The sequence below is a fragment of the Nannobrachium achirus genome, assembly GCF_963921795.1.
Source record: "Nannobrachium achirus genome assembly, chromosome: 6".
In the NCBI taxonomy this organism is placed as follows: domain Eukaryota; kingdom Metazoa; phylum Chordata; class Actinopteri; order Myctophiformes; family Myctophidae; genus Nannobrachium; species Nannobrachium achirus.
The window spans coordinates 28,314,417-28,338,636 of NC_137815.1; the positions used below are offsets into that span (position 1 = coordinate 28,314,417).

At 42.9% G+C, this 24,220-nt stretch overlaps 1 protein-coding gene across 1 annotated transcript in view; it reads right to left on the reverse strand.

Moving 5' to 3' along the window:
* LOC308286965 (low-density lipoprotein receptor-related protein 1-like) overlaps positions 1 to 24,220 on the reverse strand; it is a gene marked incomplete at both ends in the record, with an annotated part of 303,935 nt that overhangs the window by 48,988 nt on the left and 230,727 nt on the right. The window contains 6 exons of the mRNA XM_080728087.1: positions 8,341 to 8,460; positions 9,519 to 9,647; positions 9,764 to 9,889; positions 17,961 to 18,153; positions 19,009 to 19,213; positions 19,906 to 20,095. Coding sequence (XP_080584213.1) covers positions 8,341 to 8,460; positions 9,519 to 9,647; positions 9,764 to 9,889; positions 17,961 to 18,153; positions 19,009 to 19,213; positions 19,906 to 20,095 — 963 coding nt within the window. The remainder of the gene's footprint in view (positions 1 to 8,340; positions 8,461 to 9,518; positions 9,648 to 9,763; positions 9,890 to 17,960; positions 18,154 to 19,008; positions 19,214 to 19,905; positions 20,096 to 24,220) is intronic.

Here is a 24,220-nt window from a genome sequence, read left to right on the forward strand (position 1 = left end):
TAAGAATGAATCGAAAAATAATTACATCACTCGGCCTCATGGTGGCGCTATAACGGCCCACTTTACGTTTTGCCCCGTAACTCTTGAACCGTGGATCGGAAAATTAAAATTATTTTTTCCCTGGATTCCTTGGGTCAAGACGCATCTCCCCATATAGGCCACGCCCATTTGCGCCAGGATAGATTTTCCGCCATCTTGAATTTTCTCCAAAACACACCTTTTGCTCCTTTTCCTACATATTTTCTTCAAATGTTACAAAAATCGGTGCACATGATCTACACACACACACACACACACACACACAGCTCCACTTCACACGGGTGTGATTTTTTAGTTTCGTTTATTTAGTTTGGTCATACGTTTTTATAAACAAAACTGAAACTACAGTGCAATTTAGATTATTTTGATGACGTTCCCTTTTGCTTTATATGTTTTCTTGAATGTTTTTATTGAGTCGGTCATTTTAAGGTCTTTATCTAATTCCACAGATTTACCCCTATGACAGATATATCTATCTGCCTTTTGAGTTAGTCCTTAAATTAGTTTTCTTGTATATAGCTGTTACCCTGAGTTCATATTTGGATTCTCTTGCCTTGAACAGCTCCTGCAGGCATTTTGGAAGTGTTTTGTAGTGTGCCTTGTATATTATTGCAGCGGAGTTAGGTCAAACTCAAATTTGATTATTGTAAATGTACCCCCATTGATTCCGGATATTTAGGTCCCCATCCGGAATCATTGGGGGTACATTTATTGTAATCAATTTATTGTCTTAAAACATATATTGCAAAGTCTCCATGGCGTGAGTAATCAAAAAATAAAAATAATAATAATAATTTTGGGGGTGAACTACTCCTTTAAGATTCAGAAAGCATCTGTGTCACTTTACATTTTAACTACTTTAACCATTATTTCATACTTTAGCTATTCAAAAATAGCAGATATACAAGCTAATTTATTTATTATAGCCGCGCTATGAGCTTGGAGATCTGCAATTTTTAAAAGCAAAAATGTTTTACTAAAATCTTTGCTTCTGGGGGTTCCCTTCGCTGGATTGAAATATTTTGGGATGGGGGTCCGCGGCCAAATACATATCATTCTGGGGGTCCTTCTTGATTTAAAAAAGAAAAGCTTGGGAACCACTAATACAGAAACGTAGGTTTTTCAGAAAACTGTTAGGATTTAGAAGACACTTTAACCATTATTTTATGCTTTAACTATTCCAAAAATAGATATACAATACAATCTCATATCCGTGCTATGAGCTTGTAGATGTGCAATTCTTTGAAAAATTATAAAAATGTGTGCAAATCTTATCTTTCAAAGCAAACTTTTGTAACTCAAAATCTCTGCTTCTGGGGGGTCCCTGGAACAACATATTTTGAGATGGGGGGGTCCGCAGCCAAATATATATATACATTTTGGGGGTCCTTGACATGAAAAAGATTGAAAACCACTGACAATAGAAACATGAGTTTTTCCAAAAATCCTTTTAGAAGACAGACATAAAATAGAATCGGGTCTTATTCGAAGACTTGAATAGCTACAGTAAAGTATAAAACAATGGTTTAAGTAGTTAAAATCTCCAGGTCTTAAAGGGTTAAACAATGTGCTGCAGACTATCTCAGCATCTGTCCATGATTCATGATTCTATCCCTACTGATCATTATTTCATTATTGTTTCATTATTAACATAAATTTCATCAGAGTTTTTACACCCCGACCTTCATTGTGAACTTTTATCACTTCATCTCCGAGATCAATGATCTCTTCGGGGGCAGCCGGTCAATACTGGCTCATAATAGGTTTTACACAAACATGAACAGAATATTTCTGAGGTCCAATAACTTCTGTCTAAGCGAAGGGTTGCACTCAAGTATCAATACTGCAATAGAGAATACTCTGTTAAAAGTAGAAGTCTGGAATTCAAAATTTACTTGAGTAGAAGTACAAAAGTATTGGTACCAAAATGTACTTAAAGTACAAAAGTAGAAAGTACTCATTATGAAGAAAGTTTTCAAATGTATACAAATATTTGAAAAAAGATGATCTACAAGCTCACAATGGAAAAAAGGCCAGCTCACAATGGCAAAAACAGGATAAAGAAAAGTTTAAAAGGAAAGGTCTTAAGACACATCTTAACCGCTTAAACCACAGTATCTGTAACTATTGAACTATAAAGGGGCTGTGACGCGTTGTGAGCTTGGAGGTCAGCTATTTTAGGTACTTGATACCAAACTAAACTAAGCATAAAAAAGGCAATGTGGCGTGCAGCATGGATTTCTACACAGAGAGGGCAATTCTTTCAACATAAGATGCTGCATTCAAGTTCAGGAGAGTTTGGACAGGGACGATTCTCTTGAATGCTGCCTTCCAGGGCTGTATTAACCATTGGCCCGGTGGGGCCGTTGCCAGGGGCCCTTGGCTCTCAGGGGCCCTTGGGGGAACTGGGCTGCGTGGTCATTGACAATTTACTCAAATTAAATGTATTATGTTAATTAAAAATCAAATGTGTGGGCCCCTCCTCTGTTGTCTACAGGTGCTTTCTTGGCCCACAGATGATCCTCATGGCTTAAAATCCGAGTTGGATAGTACTCGTTTGGAGGGAGGGGGGTTATGGTGGAGGGTGGGGGGGCCCTAAAAAAGTTATAGGCCAGGGGCCCTCGCGGGGGTTAATCCGTCCATGCTGCCTTCAGGTATATGGCATGGAAAGAGGGGATTAGCATTTCTTTCACCATAGTAAAAACTGCATTCATGGTCTGGAGTAGGGATGTCCCGATACCACTTTTTTGCTGACCGAGTACGAGTACAAGTACTTCATTGTGAGTACTCGCCGATACCGAGTACCGATACGAGTACAATTAATAATACAAAACAATGTGTTGTCATCCTCACAAATCTTAAAATTAGGGATGTTCCTAGTGACTAATTTCACTGACATGTACACGACAATTTTGAAACCTATTCGGATAACCGAAAATTAATTGATGAATTTATTTATTGACATTAACAAGCAGAAAATAGCCTAAATCTAGCACATTTCAATCTATTAGGCTAAACCTCATTTGAAAAAGATATCAAGAGTATATGAAAGCCTTTTTGATAAGTCAATAACGACAACCTTCTTCTGGGTATTAATATCTTTTACTCAGTATAACGACAGGCAAAATAACAACACTGTGGCCACTGCCAAACACTATAGACTCACACAGGATCATGGGAAAAACCCGCGCTTAGCGCAATACCAGCCGGGTACTGTAGTACTAGTACCGTATACACTCTAACACTCAGTACCATAAAAGGCATAAAGGTGTGCATTGTGCAATACAAAAACAGAACGTTTACAATCTCCCACTCTTTTTTTCTTTTTTTTGTTAACAGAAAAATCAAAGTCTATAATTAGAGGCATGAAAAAGTAAGAACAAGGTGACCAACAAAAATAACTTCTGTCCTGAAAAAAATATATTCCAATTCAAACTGAATAGTCTCTATTCCAGTTTCCATACTCCAACACTGAGTGCCTTCAGGAGCTGAAGAGCGGATGCACCTCGTTTTGTCAAGCAATCGGACAGCTGTTCTCCTGTAGGTGCCCATAGTATCTGTTGGATTCTTCGGCTCTCGAGAAGTTCCTTGATACCACTTATCTCAATGCGAAGCCTTTTCTCTGTCACTGACTTAGTAGACTTGATGGCATCAGCAAGGGAGTGGTTGTCAGTGACACACAATATTGGTAAGGCATGCTGTGTTACATTTCCTGTGGTAAGTTCTGCATACAGGTCAGACAGAGAAATTGCACTGTCAACAGCATCTGCAAGGGCAAGTGTTTCTCCAGCAAGTGTGCTTCGGACGACTCTCCTGATCTTTTTTGATTGCCAATAGACAGGTGAGAATCTTCCTTCCTCACCCATCAGCACAATGAGATGTCCCCCTTGAGTGCCACCATCTGGAAGGTTTCCCAGTGAGGCATCGCAAAACACCACAAGCTTTAGAGAACTGTCTTTTCCCAGGTTCTGAAACTTAAGTGTCACTTTTTCAGATTTTAACTTTCTCACCACCTTATTCGTGTCATGTAGAGCCTGCACAGTAGCATGTTTTATGTTAGCTGCAAGGACACACGTATCAAACATAATATCAGGTCTACTTTGTCTAGCAACCCACAGCAGTTGACCTATTTTTGATCTCAGGTCATCAATTTCACTTTCAGTGAGAGGAGCATCCCGTCTCACGGCACGGGAAGTGTCCACATGAATTGGCTGGAGATTCTGTATGTAATTGTCTTGATGCATACATGTTATTCCATTTTCAGTGACATACTCCATGCCTACATAGCGAAAGCTGTCATGTTCTTCTCTGCCCACTTGAAAGGCAGACTGCAGGCGGGGGATTACTGTTTTTTCAAAGGTGTGTGAACCCCCCCAGATGAAATCATCAACATGACTAGCAAGCACCCCACACACTTTACAATCTTCATCCAACCAATAAAAAATGGCAGGGTCGACTTGTGACATTTTTCCTCCTGTTTGCAACATTGTTTCTTTAACTCTATTGTACCAGTACAGTGAGGCGTCATTCAGTCCATATCACATTCTGCTGCATTATGTTCTGTCTGACTTTCTTGGCCGTCGCCAGACTTGTCGGTGTAGTGATCTTTGGCCTTGCGTAGTCTGCAGTGATGCACCCTGACATAGGTGCCTCCATGTCTAACAAATATGACCACGCCGTCCTGTCCAATGACCACCCCAGGGCCTTTCCATTCATTGTAGTCCATTCTTTTATAGTACACCTTATCTCCAGTTTCATAGTGTTCATCTGTGGGGCGAAGCTGTGTGCGCAGAGCTCTCCTGATTCTCTCAGAGCACTCTGCCTCAGTAAATGCTGTCCTTGCTTGATGCAATGCTGAAATGTGCTGTCCTACCCATTTACTCATGGTAGTGCCCTCCAGGGCAGGTGGTTTATCAACCAGCACAGAAGGTAGGTTCGGATTTTGCCCAAATACTAGCTGGTATGGACTAAATCCATGTACATTGTGCATTGCATTCTTTGCCATCAGGGCCCAGTCTAGGGCTGTTTTCCAGTCACATCCACTGCTTTTCTTCACCTTTAACAATATCTCTGTAAGGGTCTTGTTATGCCTTTCACAGAGCCCATTACTCCATGGACTAAAGGCAGCAGTGGTTTTGAATTCAATATTAAAGTTCTCTGCCATGTCTCTCATTTCCTCATTATTGAATTCGCCCCCATTGTCACAAAAAATCTTTGATGGGGCGCCATGAACACTGACCCAGGAATGCATAAAGTGCTTCACAATTTCACTGGATTTCTTTGTGGTCACAATGCTACCAGCACTGAACCTGGTGAAGTGATCGATCATGTGGAGGTACCAGACATTTGGTTCTAGCTCATGCAGATCTAATGCCACAGTCTCATTGTATTTTGAAGCCATTGGTAGACCAACTGATGGCTTTGGCTTGGGTTTGTTGTACTTGAGACATATTTCACAACTGCTTACGATGTCCTTCAGAATAGCAATACTCTCTTCATCATTACTTCCAGCACTAGTCAGTAACTTCTTAAGTTTATCAACTGAAGCATGTCCAAACTGCTTGTGTAGTTTCACTAAGGCTTTGTGTTTTTCATCTTTACTCATGTTATCTGTTATGGCCAGAACCTCATCAGCTTGGGGTTCATTCTCACAAGTGGCTGTGCAATCTTTGTCCACTATGCTGACACAGTAATGTCCTGAGGATGTAATCTCAAGGGGCACTGGTTTCTGAAACATTGTGGCTTTGTCATTTTCAATGTCAAGCACTGCTTTTGCCCTTTTAAGTGACGTTTTGCTAAGTAGTAAAGGAATGTCCACTGGGACCACCTCAGTCTCTATGTGGCACTTGGTTTGGCCTATTTTTGCTGGGACTTTAACCTTTTTTGTGGAATGTACAACTTGCCCATCACCAAACTTGAAAGCTCTTCTACTCTGTGCATTTTCCATTTTCTTCCTGTCACTCTCTTTCAGTGTATGAATGTAACTGTCCAGCCATTTTTCACCACAGACTGTTCTGGTGCATGCTGTGTCAATTATAGCTGAACCTAAGGCCTCTACCATGAATATTTCAGCATCAGATACTGACTCTTTAGCAAACAATGTAATATTGCACTCTTCAATTGTTTCTGTCTCCTCATTTTCCTCTGTCAGTTTTACATGATCAGCCTTATGTGGGCAGTCCTTCACCCAGTGGAACGTACTTTGACATATAGCACACTTTGTCCTCCGACCATACCTGTCTAGTGGGTTTGAGCCGGCCAATGGCGCCCTCCCTTGGTTGGTTTGGGAACGAGATTTGTTAACGTCTCTCCTTTGATCTACATAGAACGCAGCCTCTTCTTGACGCACGTGGATCCCTCCGCCGCTGCATGTGGGTGACTCGGTATTGTCTCCAAAAATCCTTTTTAGAGCAGACTTCATGCTTGCGAATGTGAGCGTTGAACAAGCTGTAAGCGCAAGCTGTTTGTCTTTAACATCAAGATTGGCTGTATCCAACAACTTGAACGCCAAAACAGCGTCAGGGAGAGCCATGTCAAATTTGCGCATTTTGTTGTATCTCTGCTCGAAATTAACGATGTAATCCGCCATGGAAACTTCTTTTTCTCTCCGGATCCTGTCAAAGTCTGTGTATGCGTCATACGCCCGGTCCTTTTCTTCTTTAAGGAATACACCATCCAAAGCATCGAGAAGTGTCTTCATTCCTTCATCCTTGTTCAAATCAGCCGCAGTTATTTCCAAAGCTGTATCTCTAGCTCTTCCCTTCAGCGATAGAGCAACAGCCAACGCTTGTTTCTTCTTATCCAGTTCTGTAACAAGTATCCACATTTCAACTTCATTTTTCCAGCTCTCATAAGACTTCTTTTCTTCAAATGCAGGTGGGACTCTGTAGTTAGCGTTGTGAACCATCCTCTGCTACCATTGATAAGTCAATAACGACAACCTTCTTCTGGGTATTAATATCTTTTACTCAGTATAACGACAGGCAAAATAACAACACTGTGGCCACTGCCAAACACTATAGACTCACACAGGATCATGGGAAAAACCCGCGCTTAGCGCAATACCAGCCGGGTACTGTAGTACTAGTACCGTATACACTCTAACACTCAGTACCATAAAAGGCATAAAGGTGTGCATTGTGCAATACAAAAACAGAACGTTTACACTTTTAATAATGTTTATACTATTGGAATCTGCTCCAAAATAATTGATTACATCACCAGTGAAAGACGTAGTCTAAAACTAGGTCACCAATTAACTCCCCAGAGCAGCGCACCACAGCGCAGCTGGACTGACAGGACTCCTCTCGTTAAGCGACCTCTCTCATCTCGCTCATCTCTCATCACAGCCAACTTATGACTGAGACTACTTTCTCCATGTTCTCAAAATCTCACCTCAAAATGGATTATTCTTCAGATGAGCGGATCACACTGATGCAACAGGCTCGAGCCGAGCTGCCGAGGTAATGAGTGAGTGATTCACATCCAATCGCCTTTTTTGGATTTGATTTCTCCATCAAAGGCAAAGCACTCAGACAAACTTTGCATCGTAGCAAGTTTTAAGATTAATGAATGATGAATGATGCTGCTAAATCACTCAATGTAGGCCTACTCATGTTGAAGCAGCAGAAAGACAGACAGACAGCCCATGCTGCCGCTGAATGCCAGCGTTCACTCCGTTCAGCGTGCACCCACTGTGGGTCATCGTGACCACAATTACCAGTATGACAGTCAGGCTCCGCAAATCACCCTTGGTAATTCTTAATTTGCTTATTTTACATGTTATAGCAACCTTTTATTATAAAGAAATTCTCCTCTGCCTACAAAATGATGTCATACTTAACAGCCCCATTGCCAAGGGTGGGCCCTGGGTACAAGGATTCACTGCTGGCCCCCCATGAATGTTCTTCATGGGGTATTTAAAAAATAGCAGATCTGCAAGCTTGCAGTGCGGCACTGTGAGCTTGCATATCTGCTATTTTTCAATAGCAAAAGTATAAAATAATTAAGGCCCTGGCTTTCACCTTGAGCCCCAGTAACCCAGTCCCACTTTTCTCCCCCTTGTGACGCCCCTGTTCGGTATCGGCCGCTGCCATCAGAAGTATCGGGCGAGTACGAGTACAGCAAAATAGGGTTGTATCGGCGCGAGTACCGATACCGTGAGTACCGATACCGCATCCCTAGTCTGGAGAGGGCACTTTTTACAGATGAGTAAAAGGGCAGGGGTTCAAGCCCCCTTTGATGTCTATGTGTGCACATGCCTGAGGGAAGTAGAAGTAAAATCAGTTCCATGTGACTCACTGTTGCAGAAGAGTTCGTCAGAGTTGTCCCCACAGTCGTCCACGCCGTTGCACCAGGCTTTGTGCTGCACGCAGCGAGCGTTCACACACCGTCTGTAGCCCTTCTTACACTCCCGGTTAGCTGATGGGACCACACAGGGAAGAATACAAGTATTAAACATTCAAATATATATAATATATAATGTTATGATACGAAGAACAGCATGTGGTGTATTACTGTAACAAAACATGAACAATGTAGTTCCTTTATGTAAATGCAATTAATTGGTACATTCACAAGTGACATGACACCTGAATGCATGGCTCTGGATGGGGACCCAAATGCATGGCATGTGGGTAAGTTTACTATAATCAATTTTTGTCTTAGGAATACGACAAAAACCCAAAAAATATTCTCCATGGTGTGAGTAATCAATAGAAAAAAAGTAATTTTGGGAGTGAACTACTCCTTTAAGATGTTTCCTTTTAAAGTGTTATTTATCCTGTTTTTCTCCAGCAGCAACAACTGGTTTTGCAACTGGTTGTCTTCAATCATTCGCTGAAGACACAGTCTTATGTCTTCAATCATTCGCTGAAGACACAGTCTTATGTCTTCAATCATTCGCTGAAGACACAGTCTTATGTCTTCAATCATTCGCTGAAGACACAGTCTTATGTCTTCAATCATTCCCTGAAGACACAGTCTTACGTCTTCAATCATTCCCTGAAGACACAGTCTTACGTCTTCAATCATTCCCTGAAGACACAGTCTTATGTCTTCAATCATTCCCTGAAGACACAGTCTTGTGTCTTCAATCATTCCCTGAAGACACAGTCTTATGTCTTCAATCATTCCCTGAAGACACAGTCTTGTGTCTTCAATCATTCGCTGAAGACACAGTCTTATGTCTTCAATCATTCCCTGAAGACACAGTCTTATGTCTTCAATCATTCCCTGAAGACACAGTCTTATGTCTTCAATCATTCCCTGAAGACACAGTCTTATGTCTTCAATCATTCCCTGAAGACACAGTCTTATGTCTTCAATCATTCCCTGAAGACACAGTCTTGTGTCTTCAATCATTCCCTGAAGACACAGTCTTATGTCTTCAATCATTCCCTGAAGACACAGTCTTGTGTCTTCAATCATTCGCTGAAGACACAGTCTTATGTCTTCAATCATTCCCTGAAGGAACTCACCGCAGTAGGACTGCTTCTCGTCAGACTTGTCCTTGCAGTGAGCCATGCCGTCACATGTCAGAGTGTAGTTGACACAGTCCCCGTTGCCACACTCAAACTCCGTCATGCGGCTGCAGGTGGAGTTCAGAGCTGAAGGAGAGGCAGACACAACACCACGCGTTCAAAACATTTCAGTGTCCGGTGGCAAAAGGGCCTTTCTAAAAACTAAAGAAACACACCAAATGAGGTTCTATGAGTTTCATTACCTATGCAGGTGTTGTCTTCTAGGAGCTTCCTGTCGCCACGGCAACTGCAGTTGACCCTGCCCTCAGAGGTCAGCAGACACAGGTCCTGACAGCCGCCGTTGTTGACCCGACACATGGAGAACTCACCTGTAGGGGGCGCACACACACACACACGTTGTTGTTGACCCGACACAAGGCGACACATGGAGAACTCACCTGGAGGCACTCATGCACCATTTACAATTTAAAATGTAGGCATTTAGCAGACGCTCTTAATCCAGAGCGCGGCAATAAAATAAGCAAGGTAATACATCAATACAATAACATCAATACATAAAATGCATAGGAATATCAATCTAGAAAAAGAAAAGAATGTAGGTAGACCAAGCACCTAATCATCAGTAAAAAAAACATTAACATTATATAAAACCTTAAAATGCTATCTAGCTTTCGTGTATGCTCATTGGGGGGTAGGCGAGTGTTACGGTAAGTGCTATGGGCTAAGGTGGAGTCTCAAGAGGTGAGTCTTCAGGCCACAGTGGAAGCTGGGGAGTAAGTCTGTTGTTCTAAGTGAGACAGGGAGTTTATTCCACGCAGGCACGCACGCACGCACGCACGCACGCACGCACACACACACACACACACACACACACACACACACACACACACACACACACACACACACACACACACACACACACACACACACACACACACACACACACACACACACACACACACACACACACACAAACCTTAGCGACCATTCCGACCAACTGCCCATTCAACGGCAGATTTTCTGCAACAGACGCTTTCCGACACGACGTCGGTGCGGTGGAGAGATTTTTTATTTATTTTTTATTGAGACCTCTGAAAACAAACTTAAGACAAAACTGTTGAAATAAATGATTCAAATTGCCCTGGATTCTGTTTCCCTAGGATTCAAACAGACGTATAGGGGGTGAGGACTGGGCGGGGCCTTGCAAAAATCGGCCACTTCCGCCCGCCATGTTCGTTGCTATCTTTCTTGTAAGACTCTTGGATAAAAGGAAGCAATGACCGGAGAACAGCATTGAATTGACAGTTCGCTGGTTGTAGATAAGATGGACTGGTCAATGCAAGTGTACTCTATTACAAGTCGAAGTCCAGGAGGCCTATTCAAAATTTACATGAGTAAAAGTATAAAAGTATTGGTAATGGTATCAAAATGTACTTAAAGTACCAACAGTAAAAGTAGGCCTACTCATTGTGCAGAATGTCCCTTTCAAGTTATCAAAACATCTTTTGAAAATAGCATGGATCTAACATTGTAAGCTTGTAGATCGGCTATTTTCAAATGGTCAAAATATATGTATATACTGAAGTGGTTAATGATGTTTTGTAATAATATAAAATATTATTAATAATATCAAAAGTATAGTAGGCCTAGCATTACTAACTAAAGTTTTGAAATAAATGGAGTGGAGTAAAAGCAGGCCTACAATATTTGGATCAGAGATGTAGTGGAGAAGAAGTAAAAATATTGGGATAGACAGTACATATAACTCAAAAGTGTAGGCCTACTTAAGTACAGTACTTAAGTAAATATACTTAATTACTTTACACCACATAGCGTGCCTACAGCCAGTTATTGGGCCACTGCCAAGACCACTTGCAATTTGACTCGGCCATTACTCGGTCAATTTTTCAAAAAAAATAAATTTAAACGTGTCCATATTCACTGGAATGTCTGCTTTCATTTGCTGGTGCTCATTATTGTCTCCCAATAAAAATATATCACGCTAAAATCTGTCCATGCATGAGCGCAGAAAGAGCACAAGCAGATCAGAACAGCCATCACATTCATCCATTGCTTTGGAAATAAAGATCGGTTTATAATAATATAACATTCCCTATAAACAGTAGGCCTAAAATGTTACAATGTTTGGATCAGAGATGTAGTGGAGAAGAAGTAAAAATATTGGCAAAGTACATATAACTCAAAAGTGTACTTAAGTACAGTACTTAAGTAAATATACTTAATTACTTTACACCACATAGCGTGCCTACAGCCAGTTATTGGGCCACTGCCAAGACCACTTGCAATTTGACCCGGCCATTACTCGGTCAATTTTCATCAAAAAAAAATACATTTAAACGTGTCCATATTCACTGGAATGTCTGCTTTCATTTGCTGGTGCTCATTATTGTCTCCCAAAAAAAGATATCACGCTAAAATCACGACTTCGGCTGTCCATGCATGAGCGCAGAAAGAGCACAAGCAGATCAGAACAGCCATCACATTCATCTATTGCTTTGGAAATAAAGATCGGTTTATAATAATATAACATTCCCTATAAACAGTAAAATGTGTGTGATCGTTATGTTGATCAAATATGGTTTTATTGAAATGCAATCAAAGCCTAGAGCAATTGAAGTAAAAGTATCGTTGCTTGCTCAACAAGTAGAACTAGTACAGACTGATCTTGATGCATCCAAGACCTAGCAATGGCAATGGCCGCCAAAGTGGGCGGAGTTAAGCCCCGAATCTTGCGGTGATGTCATAACCGACAGTCCCTATACTACTTTGGTAACAACTGACTGTGTGAATGAATGGCTCCTCTGCTGACAAATATAAAGTGACACAAACTAAATGGGATTTTTGCAATTACTACAGGCCCATGGTCTGTGTACAGGTGCGGCCGGTGCACATGTGCGTGTGGGTGCCTGTGCGCGTGTGTGTGTGTATGTGTGTGTGTGTGTGTGTGTGTGTGTGTGTGTGTGTGTGTGTGTGTGTGTGTGTGTGTGTGTGTGTGTGTGTGTGTGTGTGTGTGTGTGTGTGTGTGTGTGTGTGTGTGTGTGTGCCTATGGATGGTGTTAAGAGTAAGAGGGGGTTGGATTGGAGTCAATGCGCTGAAGGAGAAACAGCCGTAGGGATTTGATTTCATGTGAAGGAAGCTAAAGTGGGTCTCAAACAACTTCATGTCAACAATCCCCCAAATTGATACAGATGGACCCTTACGTGAAAAGAGAAAGATTTGTCAACATTATTTAGTCAAGAGTGGGCTATTTTCAAATTCTCTCAAGGACCCCTGTGGGTCCCCGGGACACACTTAAGCCCCTTTTTGACTGAAGCTTTAGCACCCTACACAACACTACACCACACCACTTAAAATTATCTACATTTTCCATTACACAAAAGTACCCCTATCAGTAAGAAGCAAATTGACCCTTTTAACTATGATTATAATACAATATAAATTTGTATTACAACTATCCTAATTATAAGACACTATAATGGATTATAACTGTGATTATAATACACTATAAAGTATTAATGTATTACTATGATAACTACCAGTAAGACTCCCTAATCGGGAGATAAGCGACCGTCAGGTCGCATACACAAACTTTAGAAGGCAATGGTAGGCAATCAGGAGGGAATATGGGAAATGGTACAGATCCATGTTGATGACATGACTTTAGATATACTGTGTACCGCTTTGTGTGATTTTAGGGCCAAATCTGTAGGAGCAGTGTTCAAAAATGTGTTTTGCAAAAATCTGCCTGATTTTGGCGCTAGTGGTTATAACACAATAGAATCTATTATCATGTATTATTACCCGGCTCATTTGAATGCTTGATTCTGATTGGTCAGTTGCTGAAATCAGCGGTCTGTTATTTCTGGATAGCAGACCGCTCGGCTCAATAACAGACCGATGGCTAATCAAAGACTCAGAGCACCTGCTGCAGTCAAACTGCGCAGCCTGCGCTGCATGAATTTAGTGCCGTATCCAACACGTCAGCCATGTAAACAACCACACAGCGACATTTAGAACTAAACGTTGATCTCAAGAATGTTTTTAAAATTACTTTAAGCGAGAAATAGACGACCTAGTATCAGAAAATGGATTCTATCTAATCAGCACTTCCTTGTTTTCCAAGGCGACCGTGTCTCGCTGGGAGGACGCCCAGCGCAACACTTCCAGCCGTCTGTAAACAAGGAAATACTTCGTTTTGTTTTTAGTTTTGAGTAAAAATTATTAATTTTATTTAGTAGCCGGGTAATAAGCGGGATAAATACTCATACTCATACTCAATACTCATACTCATAATGGCTCCCTTCGAACTGATAACTCCCTCGGCTGGCGCCTCGGGAGTTATCAGTCCGTCGGGATGTTATATATGGACAACCCCCGCGGAGCCAGTATTTATCCCTTACTTACAACTATATCCTGGTGGTCTAAATGAAAAGTCAGTGAGTGATCAGTCATTATGATGTGTTTGGCCCTGTTTGGCCTAGCTCAGACCTACTCTGTAGTGGATACTTTTTAGTACCACATTTAGTACCACTTTCACACCACTCTACCCAGGTCCTTGTAGTGGAAAACCTGGCACAAGTGGGCGGTGTGGAGTGGTGTGGTGTTGGGCCATGTCAGTGGAAAAGAGGCTTTAGAGAACCAGTGATGGCAGGGCCGGATCTCCCCATAGGCAAGGGGGGGCATTGCCCCCCTAAATGCCCTGTCTGCCCCACCAAACAAGATGGCATGAAAAAATAAAAATATATATATTTCGTTTTTTTTTATTTTTATGCTACAGCTGTCGCACCACCAAAACCAACACCATTTCATTATATATACATTTTAAAAACTCCGATCGCCAATGCCATCTCTCTCCCTCTGCACCTCAAAAGAAGTAAAACAAATAATAATGTTCCAGCCAGGCCAGCAGCTCCACCCCCGATATGCGTTGAATGCGTAGGAGGGAACAGCAGTCAGTCTCGTCTCGACAGACAAGTACACGCACCACTTCTGGTTGCCAACTAACTTCAGTTTTGTCCAGCGCATTAAGGAACTAATCGAGAGAAGGAACAGTTTGTTTTTTAGTTGTGCTTGCAGCTTGTTTCACTTTAACTTCTGTTCTCTTTCTCTGGCTCTTTCGGTCAATATGCGTCGATTTCTGGTTTCTAAACCTCGCGACGCGAGTAGCACTGCTGCTACGGCTCCAGTCAGTCCAGAGGCAGGCTCCGAGCCGTCGTCGACTCGGGGTACAGCTGCTCCTCGACCCGACCCAAACCCTAACCCCCAATTGAGTTCCACAAGCACGGCAACAAGCTGAAAGCGTCGCCGTTCGCAACGCAGCAGCGGCCGCCGACAACAGCACACAGGGAGCAGGAGGTAGAGCTGCTGCTCCTCGACCCGACCCAAACCCTAACCCCCAATTGAGTTCCACAAGCACGGCAACACAAGCTGAAAGCTTCGCCGTACACGACGCAGCAGTGGCCGCTGCTAACAGCACTGGCTTAAGCACAACAGCACCATCACAGCCCGCTAATCTTGTGTTTCCAAAACGTCATTTTGGCAAGACAGCACGCGCATTCAGCCCGGGCTGGTACCGTGGAGGAAGATCATGGCTGGAATATTCAGTGAAGCTAGATGCGTGCTTTTGTTTTCCTTGTCGCAAATTTGGAGGAAATATAATGTCATTGTCTGTCTAGTGTCATGTCTGTCTGTCTGTCTGTCTGTCTGTCTGTCTGTCTATCTATCCATCTAGTGTCATCTCAGTGTCTCAATCTATCCAGTATCATATCTATCATCCATCTAGTCTCATATCAGTGTATCAATCTATATCTATCAGTTTATAGTATAATTTGCATTCATCTTTGTCAATCACATCAGTTTATATAGCTATCACACCAGTAACATGTCTGTCTTTTGTCATCACATTATTTATCATTTCTTTAACCTTTTGTTGTTTTTTTTTGTGTTTTTTTTGAGCGGTGGTCAAAACGCTCCTATACGTGGCCGTGTGTGTGGGCCTGTCTGTCTCCGTCCGTGTCTGTATGTAGCCTAAACTTCGGCGCGTAACTAGTGCCGCACCATTTACGCCACTCGCGCAATATATACATCAAAATGTGTGGCTCGGCCGGGAATGGTGTGCTATTACCTTTCGTTCCGATCCGCCTTACCATGCCGACGTAATCGGCAAAAAACGACGCTTAATTGTCCCCATTGACTTATAATGGGACAATGCAAGAAATCACTTTCAAGTATTTTTCTCTCGTAAACCATTGGAGCTACAGTTTCAAACTTCGGAGAGGAGATTCATAATGATTTTAAGAATGAATCGAAAAATAATCACTCGGCCTCATGGTGGCGCTATAACGGCCCACTTTACGTTTTGCCCCGTAACTCTTGAACCGTAGATCGGAAAATTTAAATTCTTTTTTCCCTGGATTCCTTGGGTCAAGACGCATTTCCCCATATAGGCCACGCCCATTTGCGCCAGGATAGATTTTCCGCCATCTTGAATTTTCTCCAAAACACACTTTTTGCTCCTTTTCCTACATATTTTCTTCAAATGTCACAAAAATCGGTACACATGATCTATGAGGTGGGTAAACCACCGCTCAGTTCACACGGGTGTGATTGTTTTCTTTTTTTTTTTAACTTTTTTGTGTATTTTATTTCTTAAGTTCTGTGACTTGTACTGTACACAGCATGGTGTGGTGTGTCATTGGTATAAGTGTGCCAAAATGCATAGGTTTTTATGCATTTCTGGCGTTATGACCCCCTAAAAAGGTTGCCCCCCTGGCATTTCCTCTCGCCCCACCTACTACTAGAGCTTACATCCGGCCCTGAGTGATGGTGACAATAATTGAATAAGTAGGATGAGATGAGATGGAGGGGGGGGAACGACACACATGCACGTGCGTGTGTGTGTGCGGCTCCTTTCAGCCATGTCACATTCTCAGATTACTTTCAGACACCTCATTAACTCCACTGTTGAGGCAGAAAAGTGTGTGCTTCCGCGCGCGCGTGTGTGTGACTGTGTGTGTGTGCACGTGTGTGCGTGCGTGTCCTTGTGGTACATCTGTACACCTGATGTGTGATGAGGAGGATGTTGAATTTCCTGGTTGGAATTAAAGCAGGTTTATTGAAAGGACAGCAATCTAACGAGGTGCTTTGTTTAGTGTTTCTAATCAATACTTCAGTGATGTCTAGACTCCCTGCACCACCTGATCCACTGTTGCTTTCTGTTCCCTTTCCATATCCATATTTTATTCCAACTCGCAGCGACTGGCAAGACTACACTTCTCTAGCATTTAAATAGGGATTGGGGAAACAAACAGGGAGGATCAAAACAAAGAGAGACGCCACTTCTTCTGCTTGTTTCCAGTTTAGGCCACGCCTAGACCGGAAAAAATATCAGATATACAAGCTCACAGCGCTGCAAGCTTGTAGATTTGCTATTTTTGAAAAGTCGTGAAAATGTGTGCAAATCTTTGAATGTATGTATTTTTTAAGCGTACATCTGTAACAAAACTGTTGCTTCTGCATGGGGGGGTCCCGGGAACTAAATATTTTGAGATGGGGGTCCGTGGCCAAATACATATCATTTTGGGGGTCCTTCACATGAAAAAGTTTGAGCACCACTGACATAGAAACATTGTTTTTTTTTTTTTTTTTTTAAACCTTAGAAGGATTTAGAAGACATTTATAGAATCGGGTCAAAAATATTCAATATTCATTCATATATATACAAGGGTAAATGAGAGGGAAAGAGTAAAAAAAAAGAGAACAATCTTTGCAATGTAAGCTGTAGATATATGTGTTGTTTGTAATATGTTGTATGTTGTATATGGTATGTTGAAAGTGCACAGGGGGGGAAAAAAAAAGAAAAAACTTCTTGACACCCTATAAATTACAACTGCTTATTGTATTTATGTCAAAAAGCAATAAAGAAATTAAAAAAATATATATATTCAAAGACAAAAATAGCAGATCTACAAGCTCACAGCGCGGCACTCGGTGCCGCGCTGTGAGCTTGTATATCTGCTATTTTTTAATAGCTAAAGTTACTAGGGCCCCTGCACCTTGGGCCCTGGTAACTCAGTCCCACTTTCCTACCCCTTGTGACGCCCCTGTCCACACACACTGAGAATGCTGAACCACTGAAATACTTTTTATTCTATACCTCTCTCTCTCTCTTTATTCACTACCCATAATCTCTCTCTCTCTCTAACTCTCCTGTTTCTTTGCCTCTCCTTGACCTTAACAGGGGTCATCAACATGTCCGTACACGGACAAATGTATCCGTGGCGAGACTTGGCCTTGTCCCTGGCAACTTCTAGATTTAGTTTTTACATAATATTTACAGTCTAAATTCTAAATGAAGAACATTCATTCATTCACTCAGAATTTGGTGAGACACCCCTGAGAGGAGTGGAGGAACTCACAGCTGTTGGTGTCGTTGGCCACGGCCACGATGCCCATGGGCTGCTGTGGGATGTCTGCCCGCAGCACCTTCATGTCCCCGCCCGTGTACTTGTCTGCTCGGAGCACCGCCCTCCTCACCCAGTCCGTCCAGAAGATGTAGTCTCCGTACACCGCCAGGCCAAAGGGATGCACCGGCTCGATCTTCAGCACTACCTGCAGGGGGCAGCACATATCTTGAATTTAAAACTGTAGCTCATTCCCAGTGGTTGTGGCGTTAAAACAAAAGGCTGTTTTCCCCAGTTCAGTGTTTGCGTTGGGGACCTTTTAGTGTGAGCCAGTCAGTGGAGCGTGTTATTGAGTGATCTACAACGGCGTTGAAGAACAGCTGTTTTCACCGATAGACATCAGATTGTTTTGTTTGTGTTCAAAGCCCATAACGGTCTTGCACCTCCCTACACTGTGGAACTCTTAGAGCACCAGCAGGTCACTCAGATCTGACAGTCAGTTGTACATGAAGAACTCCTTTGCCGTGTTGGTACCAAAGTTGTGGAACAAACTCCCTTTAAGATGATTATGTTTGTGTTCAAAGCCCATAACGGTCTTGCACCTCCCTACACTGTGGAACTCTTAGAGTGGCACGTGCAGTGCTTGGGCACCTGCCCATTTGGCTCAAAGTGCCCCTTTTCATGGCCTGCCCAACAGCCATGGCCCATATCAAGACAAACATTTGACAAAATAATTATAATTTCACTATAGCAAGCATGCTAAGTTCACTGTACTACAGTTCTGTTGTGAAATGGCACAAAAAGACCACCCCAAAAATCGGGGAAGTGCCCTTTTGTGAGGTTTGAACACCTGCCCCCTCAGTGCTCTCTGCACGGCCCTGTCTTAGACCTACATCTCCCAACAGCTGTTGTCCTAGTCTAGTCTTCTTTGTTTTTTCCTAAATGTTTATCTCTTGTCTCTGTCTTGGGACTGCACTCCGGGCCATGGTGTAACAACTACAAATCCAGAACCGATGAACCTAGATATGTACTGTACGGTACAGTATGTGTGTGTCACTCTTACGTAGCGGTGAGTGCCGTCGTACTCGCAGCGCTCTATCTTGTCCAACGTGGCGTCGGAGAAGTAGAGCTTCTCGGCGCGGTGGTCGATGGCCAGACCGTTGGGCGTGCGGATGTCACTGCCGATGATGACCAGCACGTTGGAGCCGCTCAGTGTGGCACGCATGATGCTGGGAGACTGCTCGTTCCAGTTGGTCCAGAACATCAGGCTGGATGGAGAGGAAAAACTGGGTTAATTTTGATCTTATTCCCAACCCCTATATACCATAGACCAGTGGTTCCCAAAGTTTTTTGTCTCGGGGCACCCCATAAATATTTTTTTTAATCCGAGGCACCCCTACATTATAATTTTCACTCCCAGCACCTTATATTTATAGCATATCATATTCGTTGTCGGGTGGAAACCTTGTATGTCCAAAACCGTTCGTTTTGTATTTATCATCTATAAAATGTACTAAACTAGTGAAAACAGCAGATCTACAAGCACAACGCCTCGCCTGTTTTCACTAGTTTTGTGCGACGGTCTTGTAAGATGAAGCAGGGCTTTTATCAAAAGACGTACACATTTGAAACTTGGAGATACAAGGTTTCTGCCCAACAGTGATGATATTTTAGTGATTATGTTGCGAGGAAAACGTTGAGATAATAGCCATTTTGGTTAGAACTGAAAAGGACTTCAAGTTTAAAATGATACTAAATATTTTTTCAAGTGTCCAAATTAAAATCTAAATATTATCAAATGATCTCGCGGCACCCCTGGACTGCTGTCATGGCACCCCAGGGTGCCCCGTCACCCACTTTGAAAACCCCTGCCATAGACCACATGAGACTGACAATATGTCCATATATGGGACTTGACGCATGCACGCAATCTGAAGGTTTTCATACTAAGTATACTGACCTTTGACACTCGTCCAGGACGAAGGCTCGGGGGTGGTCGTCTCCGGACATGCTGACCACCACCTGGCGCTCGGCGGCCCCCCAGCGGCTCTGGTCCACCGTGTGGCAGGTGATGGTGGAGGTGGTGTAGCTGGTCCAGAACAGCATGTCCCAGGCACGGTGGTACGCCAGGCCCTCCACCGAGCCCACGTCTGGGAGGAAACAACACACATAGGTTAGTACAGGGGTTTTCAAAGTGTCGGGGCACCCTGGGGTGCCGCGACAGCAGTCCAGGGGTGCCGCGAGATCATTTGATAATATTTGGAATTTATTTGGACACTTGAAAAAATATTTAGTATCATTTTAAACTTGAAGTACAACGTTATTTTCAGTCAGTTCTAACCAAAATGGCTATTATCTCAACGTTTTCCTCGCAACATAATCACTAAAATATCATCACTGTCAGGGAGAAAACTCATATCTCCAAGTTTCAAATGTGTACGTCTTTTGGTGAAGCAAAGCCCTGCTTCATCATACAAGACTCTCTCTCTCTCTCTCTCTCTCTAGGTCGTCCTGGCCAGCTCGTTGGTACTTTGCGCTCCTACATCTTTCTTGAGTACATCCACGTATGTTATTGTGGGACGACCTCGTGACCGGTGCCCATGTGTTGGTTCCCACAGCACCAGTTTGCTGGCTGGAAGCTCCTGGTGTCTTTGGCAGTGTCCTGCTAGTCTCATTCTTCTGGCAGCAACTTTCTCGCTCACCCTTGGTATTACCTCATACAGGCTCTTGTTGGTAACATGTGCACTCTTACTGATGTTAAGTACTGCACGCAACATTCTAGTGTAGCACCCGTCAAGAGACTTCTGCAGGGTCGCACAAAACTAGTGAAAACAGCCGATCTACAAGCACACAACGCCTCGCATCGTGTGCTTGTAGATCTGCTGTTTTCACTAGTTTAGTACATTTTATAGATGATAAATACAAAACGAAGGTGCTGGGAGTGAAAATTATAATGTAGGGGTGCCTCGGATTAAAAAAATATTTATGGGGTGCCCTGAGACAAAAAAGTTTGGGAACCCCTGGGTTAGTAAACCCAGTGGTTCTCAACCTTATTGCGCTTCATTGAACTGAAAAGGAATTTTGCCCAAATTCAGGGCAGAGGAACATGATGGCCTCTGTATCAATAACCTAGAAAAAGAACACAATGTGATTCCAGGCTCTTCTCCAACAAACAGCTCTCCAGAATTTAAGGTTACAAATATTATGCGACCAGAGAGCAGAGAACTTTCCATTGCTCTGCTCTCCATATCTCATCAATGAGACCAGAAGGGAATGATTTGGTTGTTTTTGGGGCTTTATTTTCTTCTCAACCTTGAGATGAGTAAGAGGTTGAGCTCGTAGTTCTCTCCACCCTGGCTACACAACACTCTCAGAGGACACAGGGGTACAGCCAAAACACACGCACTGGTGGACAGTAACCAAAGTACATTTCATTGCTGTTGGGCTGCTATTTTCATTAAAAAAGAAAAGTTTTAGTACTTTTGCTTTGGGTACTATATTTGGATGCCAATACTTTTGCACTTTGAATTAAGTAATATCTCTAATTCAGGACTTTTACTTGTAACCAGCTTTTTCCCCCCCTTTTCTTTTTCTTTTTTATATAGTCAAAATTAGGCCAGTATTGCTAAACTGTGGTATTGCCATTGGGAGTCACTTCTCCCCCCTCTCTGCCAAAGTGGAAGAACACACAGTTCTTCTTGCAGGAGACACAACAGCTGCTGAGAGACATTCCCTCACACACGCATGCGCACGCACACACACACACACACACACACACACACACACACACACACACACACACACACACACACACACACACACACACACACACACACACACACACACGCACGCACACGCACATAACATGGTTTACAAACACATGTGTCTCCGGCCAAGGCCCATGAGGAATTGCGTGTTTCAAAACAAGTCACTCATGCGCACACCCACTTCCGTCCCGTGCCAAATAATTTGTTAAGTCCTCCAGAACTGAGCTGTTATTCGTGGAATCATCACAGAACAGGCCGTCTCCTGGGCTGGACACAGGAAGTGACCTCACTTACATGATCACAGCATTGGTCAGAGGTCAAGACAAAAAAAAAAGAAAGAAAGACACGCCATCTCCAGTTTACTTCCCATACAGGGACGTGAAGAGAATGTTAGAGAGGCAGGGGCTGACATTTCTGAAATGGCCTTTTGGTGAAAGTATCGAAAATAGCAGACCTCCAAGCTCGTGAGCTTGGAGGCCGGCTACACTGAACTAGTGTGAACTAGCTTGATACCACACTGAACTAAGCATAATCAAGTGAATACTGGAGATGTGGATTTCTACACAGAGAGGGCACTTCATTCAAGATAAGATGCTGCATTCAAGTTCAGGACAGTTTGGACAAAGCATTTCTCTTGAATGCTGCCTTCAGGTATGGCGTGGAAAGGGGGCATTTGCATTTCTTTAACCATAGTGAAAACTGCATTCATGGACTAGAGAGGGCACTTTTTACAGACGCTCAAGCCCCCTTTCATTTGTGCACGTGCCTGTTCTCATATCTGTGTGAAGTAGCTGGTCGCCTTGTTAGGAGACCAGAAGCAGGTTGGAGTCTGTCTATTCATTCCAATACGAGAGTGAACATCAACAGAATTTTCCCAAGATGTCATCCTAAAATGTATTTTTTCTGAGAGACGAATCAGGGTAAAATAGTGGCTCCAATTGGGATTTTCCAAAAATAGTACATTTTCGCTTTAGATCTGCTATTTATGAATAGCCAACATATAAATGGATAAAGTTGTTTAAAATGGCCGCGATGCTACAGTATGTTAACTACTTTTGCTGAGGACCCCCTGGAACCCTGCCATGGACCCCTGGGGGGTCCCCGGCCCCCACTTTGAGAACCAATGATTGATGTAACCCCATCGTGCTGTTGTCTCCGTGCTCACTCCTAAATCAACAAGCAAAAAACATCTCATGAAATGCAACACTAAGGGCTCTATTTTGATTGTCTTTAAGTACCAGCTCTTATGCCTTAACTTAACTGTCTCCGACCACCAAACTTTTTTAACCGAAAAGTTTGGTGGTCGGGGACAGTATATGGCATAAGAGCTGGTACTTAAGACAATCAAATTCAAGCCCTAAATCTGTTTCTCCATGTGTCCTCTTTCCTTCAGAGCTAGTGGTTCTCAACCTGTGGGTCCCCAAATAATTTGGTGGGGTCCCCCAGATGATTAGCTTAATGTGAAACATTGTTTTCTCTCTCAAAAGTAAACAAACCAACATAAAGTTTAAGTGTATAGAGGGTATCTGCACATTTCTAAAGTGACAATTTAAGGACTTTTTAACTCATTTTGTGCCCCAGAAATTAACGGATTAAAATGTCCAGTGTGCCTCTTGCTGGCTCCATAAACGGCCAGTCTCTTATTTTGAAGGCCAGAAGTCCATAGCTTAAACACTTCCGGTTTGACGTCATCGCGTCATTCACAGGAAGCGGTCATCGTCCACATGGTGTTGTGTAATGGCGGAACGGAGCTTTTCAACATGTGTTATATAAGTGCCATCCTCGCTTTGAAAGTGTTATTTGGAGATAATGGACATTAAAGATGAGATTCCCCGTCTGCCTCAATGTTATGGGATTACTATTTTGTGCTCGTGGATCCGTGATGATGATAAATCAGCGAGGGAGATCGTCTTGGGACCTTCCGCGCATGTACCCGGTAGGATAACCGCCGTTACAGTAATATATTACTTTTCGCGAGACAAGTAATATATTACATATAAAATGACAAATTAAACATTGGCCAAACTGCCAAAAATATTCGAGGTAGACATTTTGAAAATAGCTGATCTACATGTAGATCTGCTATTTTCACAATAGAACTGTGTTATAAAAAATGTAATGCCTCAACTCTTAAAGGGACTACACCATGAATTTTCATTTTTCCAATTTTTATGTATTTTCTTGGTGTCCCACCAGCAACTTCTATCCTCGCAAAGTCCTATTTCTGACCATTGTGTCTTTCTCAGTTTATGGGCAAATCTATGTTAGCATGTCTCAGAACGGTCCTGATTGTGAAATGTCAGATTTGTGATGTCACAAGGCCTGAGAAGGAGGCAGGAGGAGCTGGGAGAGGGTTGGGGAGGGGTGGGCAGGCCTGAGATGGAGGCAGGAGGAGCTGGGAGAGGGTTGGGGAGGGGTGGGCAGGCCTGCTGAGCAGGAGGTGGGGAGGAGTGTGGGGCCAAAACTGGCTCAATAGCGCAGTCCTCCCACTCAGGACAAGGTGGTACT